The sequence below is a fragment of the Antrostomus carolinensis genome, unplaced genomic scaffold, assembly GCF_000700745.2.
Source record: "Antrostomus carolinensis isolate BGI_N321 unplaced genomic scaffold, ASM70074v2 scaffold25128, whole genome shotgun sequence".
Taxonomy (NCBI): Eukaryota; Metazoa; Chordata; class Aves; order Caprimulgiformes; family Caprimulgidae; genus Antrostomus; species Antrostomus carolinensis.
In genome coordinates, this window is record NW_010331283.1 from 3,265 (window position 1) to 11,124 (window position 7,860).

General features: G+C 39.2%; 1 protein-coding gene across 2 annotated transcripts in view; it reads left to right on the forward strand.

Moving 5' to 3' along the window:
- Nucleotides 1-653: 653 nt before the first annotated feature.
- DAZAP1 (DAZ associated protein 1) overlaps nt 654-7,860 on the forward strand; it is a 19,954-nt gene continuing 12,747 nt past the window's right edge. Inside the window, exons 1-5 of one of the 2 annotated variants that reach the window (XM_010173180.2) lie at nt 654-689; nt 1,129-1,295; nt 1,617-1,682; nt 2,312-2,422; nt 4,789-4,837. In XM_010173180.2, the coding sequence (XP_010171482.2) occupies nt 1,182-1,295; nt 1,617-1,682; nt 2,312-2,422; nt 4,789-4,837 (340 nt within the window). In that variant the 5' untranslated portion in view covers nt 654-689; nt 1,129-1,181. Of the gene's footprint in view, nt 690-1,128; nt 1,296-1,616; nt 1,683-2,311; nt 2,423-4,788; nt 4,838-7,860 lie in introns of those variants that run through there. The other variant, XM_029086268.1, reaches the window with a different exon arrangement.

Sequence of the window (7,860 nt, forward strand, 5' to 3'; positions counted from 1 at the left end):
AGCCCTGCAGCTGTTTCTGTTGTTGCTAAGAGAAGTTCTGTAAGTAGCTTAGAGCCAGTGACCCAGTCCTTGACAGGAATCCAGACATCCTGTTTTAGTTGGGGGGTTGGGGTTAACCAGGTACAGTGACTTTATAACGATGTTCTTGGATCACTTTTCAAATTTCACTGATGATTTGTATGTATTTTTTCTGAACCATGGAGTGTTCCATGATGGAACTTCTTTCTGCCCCAAAAGAGCAGGTAAATGTACTCAGTGTGATGTTCTGTGTTGTTTTTTTTTCCCTCTGGCTGTTGTAATGGTTTCTCAAATCAACACTGCCTTCTCAAATACCTGGAAATAAGAAGCTTAGAGGAACTTAGGATTTTTGTCTTTGCATGAAAGAATAAAATGTATTCCTGTAATAAAAATACAGTCTGTGTTCACGCTGGTGGTACACAAAACAGATGCTTCAGTTTAATGTGAATCTTCATGAAACAGAAGGCAGTTGTCAAAAACAACAGTGAATTCTAGTGAAGAACCAGCCTTGTAGTGTATTTTGGAGGCCTGAGAATCACCACACCTCTTCAGAATAGCTGACTCCTGCTTTAAATAAGATGAAGCATCTGTGGTGTAGCACCCTAAAACTGCTGTGTGCTTCATTTGCAGAAAACTGTTTGTGGGAGGCTTGGACTGGAGTACAACACAAGGTAAGCTGTGCATTCTGCAGTCGTGAGCCCGGCCTTTGTGAACAGCACAACAATGCACAGACAGACAGACAGTGCTGTGGTAGGAAGGTTTGGATGAGGTTCTGCTGCTCTCTTCTGTTAATAAATAACATTTTCTGTAGAGAGGGTTCAAATAAGTGTTGGTCGCTTTTGGTTTTGTATTTTCTCTCAGTGTTTGATGTTGAAGTTTTTGTCAGCTCAGAAGATGACAGTTTTTTATCGTTGCTTAGCTATGATACTACTTTTCTATGGAAATAAAGCAGTGTATACTATCTGTTCAGAGGAAGTAAAATTTAATCATTTTCAAAAGATGAGTTTGAACTTGTTTATCTGTTTTTGTACCTTTTGTCTCATAGTTGTGAATACAGCCTCATAACCTTAATATCTGGTTCTGTTTAATATATGCTTTTCTTTTTAACAGAAACTCTTCGTAGCTACTTCTCCCAGTATGGAGAAGTTGTAGACTGTGTAATAATGAAAGACAAAACAACAAACCAGTCTCGAGGATTTGGATTTGTCAAATTTAAAGATCCCAACTGTGTGGGAACAGTACTGGCCAGTAGACCTCATACGTTAGATGGCCGAAATGTAAGTTGCTTTTGTGTTTTGTGTGGGTTTTTTTTCTACTTCAGAACTTTCTGCTCCAGACTGCTTCAAAGATCAGTTTTAAATTCTGGCTTCTTATTTGCAGACTGGATAGTGTAAAAGTTACCTGGTTGTTGGTTTTAATTATTTATTATAAGACAGCTTTAACTCAATGATTTGTGCCACGTTACAGAAGCGATGTGTTGCTGATAGCTTTGATCTGAGGAGCTGGATTTCAGCAGTGCTGAGTTCAGCTGCCAGAAACGTAACTTGTAGAACAATACTCTGTGTGCTGAGATCTGACCAAACTGGAACTTCTTCCAGATTGATCCAAAGCCATGTACACCTAGGGGGATGCAACCAGAAAGGACACGACCGAAGGAAGGATGGGTAAGGAAACATACTTGGTGTATCCTGCCTGTTTTCCAAGTTTTGGGTTATTTTCTAGCAGTTTAATTGAATTCACTTGGATTAGATCCGTGTTTTAAAATCAGGAGTCTGTGCAGGCCTCGAGTGTAAGTTTTATTTCTGAAAAATGTCTTCTACTCTAGATTTCCATGGTCAGACTCCAAGGACATCACAGTGTTAACAAGCACTCTGTGTCAGACTCAGTTTTTGGGTGTGGTGTTTTCTTAAGCTCTTAGCAATGCTTTTAGTTGTGTTCTTCAAATCTTGAAATAAGTGTCTGGAAGTGCACACTGGCAGGACTGATACTCTTTTCCTGCCTACTTCAGGCCCTGCAGGTTAATATGATTTCATTAGAAAATGAGTAAACGGCCTTAAAACACAGTCCCTAGTTGTCTGATCTTCTGAAGAACAGGGACTGAGTTATAACTGCCACCACTAAACTCCCGAGCTCTGAACACGCAGTTGCTTCACTTTAATGAGTAGGAGACTTTGAGCCTGGAGCTGGTTCCCCCTCAACCTGCAAGAGACCATTGTTCATGTTTAAGTGTAAAATGATAGAAGTAGGCAACTTTATTGTCCTTCTGACTGAATTTTTTTCCTCCTTGATTTAGCAGAAAGGATCCAGGAGCGATAACAATAAATCAAATAAAATTTTTGTTGGTGGGATTCCTCATAACTGTGGCGAGACAGAGCTCAGGGAATACTTCAAGAAATTCGGAGTGGTGAGTCATTCAGCATGATGGCAGTTATCAGTCGGTTGCAAGATGCTTTGCCTCCCTACTGCCTTTTCTCAGATTTCGTCAAGCTGTCAATTTTTGGGTTAATTTAGACAAACTGCTGTAGGGACATATTGAAGCATTTTGTGATAAACTGTAGTAAACGTTCATCATCTAGAAATGTATCTTGCTGTTTGTCAAAATCCATTGCTCTGATATGTAACTTAATTTGCTGCTTCTGCCTCCTCTTGTTCAAGTCTACCTGATGCATTTCTCCATTCCCTTCCTGCAAAAAATCCCTGAATTGAGTTGCCTTAAGAATATTTTTTTCTCTTTTCAATTGATAACTTACAGCTTGGTGATTTCAACATTTTTGGTGACTTTTTCTTTTTTTGGGAACAGCGAGTACTTCAGTGAGTTCATGTCCAAGATCCTCGCCTCTGACTACGTGTACAGATAGGTTAAATTTTGCAGTCTCCTGCCATTATTTTAGTAACAGTTGCTTTTAAATCATCATCTGGAATCAGCTGAGTTCTGATGTCCCCAGAACCTCCATTCTAGAGACAAACTGCTCATTTTTGCACCTGTTTTTATTTCAATTCATAAACTTGAACTCCAATGACTGTATCTTCTGATTTTTTTTTTCCTAGTTAGTTTTGATTTCCTCTTTATCCCAACTATCATTGCCCCTTTCAGATGGTGAACTGCTGAACTAAACTGCTAAACTCAGCTGTGAACTAGTCTGAGAAACTGAAAAGATTGCCTGAGTTAAATTCAAGACTATGCCAGTGGATGTGAACTTGCCATCTGAGTGGCATTTAGTGTGTTCTTTTGATATTTTTTTAAATCACCTTCCTCTAAGATCTCAAGTAGCTAAGTTTACCAACGGTACTGATTTTAAAATTTAAGATAATTTTACAAAATAATATAAAAGGCAATGGCTAACAACTGTTTCTTTAGTTTGAAAGGCTGCAGTAGACTTGTAAATAAAAATGGGGGAGCATGTTCCACAGCTGTGGAGCACAATTTCTAAAGGCTCTTCCTCACAGACTTTTGGCTTTCCAATTCTGCCCTCTGGATGGCTTGGGAGATACAGGGTTATGTTCCACCAAATATAGAAGGCAACAGCCATTAAGTGTAAGTGCCTTTAAAAGTAAGTAATAGAACTTTAACAATAGTATAGAAACTGAGGAGTCAATGTGACCTTCTTAATGAGTTATCTTTGGAGACGTGGAGGCTCTTCTATGTGTTCTGTGGCCACAGAGTGAAGAGGCAGACACAGACACTGACTCTTAGACATGGTAATTGCTTGGTAAATAAAACCAGTGTGACGAAGGGGGATCCAAATGGACCAGTGGGGAAAAAAATCTGTCGCTGTCACATGGCATAATCCCCAAATGGGGGTAAATCCCAGCTGTTAACATCCAGTAGGGTCTATACAAGTGAGTATGTGTGCTGTAATAACTTGAGAAGTATGTTTTCTACCTGTAAGTAAAAGGTGAATTTGCATCAGATTTTAAGCTAATTCAGGGGATTATAGTAAAAAAAATCCTAAAACTGACTTGAAGGCCAAGAGGTGGTTCCATGAGATCACACACATTTTGTGACCACTTTTCTGCATCTGAGAAATTTAAAGGCAGTTCTTTCAGCTGCTTTAATGTTGCCCTTTGACATGTTACATCTCTGTTTTTGTTTAAATTGTAGCTCCCAGTGATGCTTATTCTGAAAAAAATAAAAAAAATCTTGAAGCCCTCAACCAACTTGCATTTTCCAATTTTGTGGGGCTTTTTAAGTTAAAAACACACTGATACTCATAATCTGTAACTTAGGGTGGGGTTTTTTCGTAATACTATTTACAGCATCGATTTATAACTGGTACTCTGTGCCATACTGATATTCAAGTGAGTAATTCAGAGAAGCTGTGCAAATTCTTAAATGTGTGTGGAGTTAAAGCTGTTTTTCATGTTGAGAGTGAAAACGTTTAAAAATGGGAAAAGCAATTGTTTAAGAAGCTACACTGATCAATAGTACATTGAAAACCAGAAACCTTCGGGGTGTTTTTATAGGCTATAGTGTGGATATAAACAGTGTAGAGACTTTAATGCTAGATTAAAATCTTGAGTAGCATGATGAGACCTCACAAAGCCAGGGTGCAGCAGCTTTTCCTACCAGACAACGCCGGCTGCTGTTACCCTCCCGTGAAGAGCGCTATTCCCGCCGCGTTCGCGCTGCGCCAGGACAGCCCGGTATTGATGGCTACATTGAGCCTTTAATTGTGCTTTGTGGATCGAGCGCGGGGGAGCAGCCTGTCAGAACTGTTTATAACACTCCCCTGGTAGCACAGTTAGTAGAATTTCCCTTCTCTCTTCCAGGTCACTGAAGTTGTAATGATCTATGACGCAGAGAAACAGAGGCCCCGAGGTAAAGGCTGATCTAGTTTGTCCTTGAAATTTCTTCATACTCTCCTATAGTCAGATGGCAAACTATTTCACACCATCAGAAAAGGTAGACTTTTTTCTTTTCTGTGTTGCCTCAGGAAAAAGAATAATTCACTGGGCAAATATCACTTCAAGTCTAGACTCTTCATCTACAGCTTTAGTTGGTATCTGTACATTTAAAATCAGATGTTTCATGTTCATTTATGGGGGTTTTTTTTCTAGTTTTTTAGTGGAATGAGATTTGATTCTTGAGCCACTCCTGTGGCTCAAGGTACTATTGAGGGAGGGGAAAAAAAATTAAGCAGACTTCCCTCCTGTTCCACATGAAAGGTATGTTGATGTCTGTAATTGCATGGGGGGGTGCTCCAGTTCAGAGTACATCTGAACACGAGATTAGAGCAGAATCCATCCCTGCTGATGCTTTTTGTTTTGGTGAAATGGCTTCATTGAAATTTATAAAGAAAAACACTGCTTAAAAGACATAAAAATAATTCTGAAATATATACATTTTGATTGGGACATATAATCCCTGTATGCTACACTGCTGTAAAAAATAAATAAATCTGGAAGTTCCACTAGACTGTGGACTTTAATCAAGTTGGTAACCTTTGGTCAAAATATGAAGCAGGTTTCATGTCATCCACCTTCCATTGCATCTGTCATCTGTTTGACGATTACGAGGCAATATTTTAAATACGTGAAGCTCAGTTGCACTGACCACCCTGTAGCATGTTCTACATGCTAGAGAATAGTTTGCCATCTGAACTTTCATTTCTCTTCTGACTCGTTATTAAGAAATATATTCTTCACTTCATATTTATTAAGCTGTTAAGTCTTAGTTTTATTTTTAATTTAGACATACATCCTTAGTGACATATTTAAGTGTTTCATAGTAAAGTATGGTAATGTTAAGTAAGTTCTTTTTTTCTTTCTTTCTTTTTTTTCTTTTCTCTCTGTGAATTGTTTGACTGTGATTAACGATATCTCTTTAGATTTCTTCTCTCTAGGTGATAATTTATCACAGAGGTACAGGCCAGTTCCACAGTCAGAGGAGGGACGGGCTTTGTCTTTTATTGGAGTGTAAACGAAGTTTCAATATATTTGTTTTTTTTGTTTTCTTGCTTTAGCTATCTTAATCTTCTTTCAACAGATATCTTTTATTTAAGCAGAACATAAATTCATCTGTTTAAATGCTCTAGAGCATCTGATTTTAAATAGAGGAGGCAGTGGAGACAAAGATGGGCATCTGAGTAGAATCTGTGGCTGAAGTTATGAAATATTTCAGTAATTATTGTATCATTGATATCTTTGTCATATTTAATCCCAGCCTTGCAGCCTCTCTGAGCAAAAGGTACTAAAACATCATGCCTGGTCTGGATTAATCCTGGTCTCAATTAATGGCTTCTCTGCTTAAAGCTATACTAAAAAAAAAAGAAAAAAAGGCTTTGAGGGTCCATTTCTGAGGTGGCAGCTTAACGAAGAAGTGACAGATGTGTGCCAGCTGGAGTACCTGTCTGTCTGCAGCCGGTGCAGATGTACTGCAGAACACTTCCTCCTTTAATTCATCTGACTTCTTAAACAGCGTTCTTGAGTCCTTTAGCTCTGGCCTTCATTTTTGTTCTGTTACATTCCTTTATGGAGTGTGGTAACGAACTGTCATCTCCAGAAACGGCCGTGCTGGTCCCTGGGGACGTGCTGGGAACAGCTCCTCGCAGTTTGTACTCAGTGCTCCTGCTCTTGCATCCCAGAACACGCTCTCTCTCTTGCCTTCTCTTTCTGTCTGCATTCTGTTGCAGAGAGCACTGCTCAGGCTGTACGTTTGTCCTTTTAACGTGATACTTAAATGGGGATTTATTTACAAAATTTAGAAAGCCAGTTCCCTGCCATCTTCTGCACGGATCATTCTGAATTTTGCCTTCTTCCATCAACTTTACCATCCTTGCATTTTGAACAGATCCCTCACTGCATGTCATTTTACTAGCTTGCTGGTAGGAGGAGGGAAGAATGATCCCTGTTACTAATCCCTGGAGCATTCCTCTAACTCCAGCTTCTCACAAGAACACTGGGAACCAGATTCTCTGTTAGTGTCAGAGCTGCAGTGATGCCCTTGAGGAGCTGTCTTCAAGTATCCAAGTCATCTTTGCTTACTCGCAGTCCCTACCTACTTCTGTGAGCTTTCCTGCAAGCTCTGCTTTCATCACAATCCTTTTGGAGTCCCAAGTCTAAGCGCAGCCAGGCTCGTTACATCTTAGAAGAAACAGTGGCTTTGTTGCAGTCCCTGCTTCTCGTGCTTTCTATTCTTGGCTAAACCAACAACTGTGAAGTAATTTACAGGTTCTCACTGTGTTTGTTCTCTTCCTCTCCTTGGCTGCAAACCAGCCTCATTGCTCTGTTCAGTAGTCCACTTGGATTCCTGCTAAATGCAATTAGTTTCTCTAGTCTTCAATAAAATCCTGTCTTTAAAAAAAAAAAAAAAAAAAAGCTGCTGGATGATAGACTTTGTCACTTTGTCACTTTTACTGTATTAAAAATTTCATGTTGTTGGAATTTTGCTCTGTATTATACTCTGATTTCTTCACTGTTCCTTATCTTGTAGTGTTTGGCCCTTTTACATCTTTATTTTTTTTATTTTATTTTTTTTTTCTTCCTTCACTGGCTTCCTCAATGGCCTCTTATTCTCCTTCCTTCCCCCCCTCCAAACCCCATCCCCGTGCTAGAGTCTGTTCCCCTCCTTCAGTCTTCTTGGAATCAAGTTAAATGAGCATAGGTAGATGGTATCCCATCGTTTTTCTTTCCCATGCCTTTTCAGATAAAGGCTGTAATACTAAATGTGTGATTTAAATACAAATGCTTTTCTTTTGACTCTAATACTTAGATTTCTAGTTAACCTCAGACAAATATATTGTGATGAAATGCTGCTCTCAATTTTGAGGCTGCTTTCATCACAGGTCAACAAAACTTCGTTTATACTGCCAGTCTCTTGTGTGTGGGAAATGCTAAGTTTTT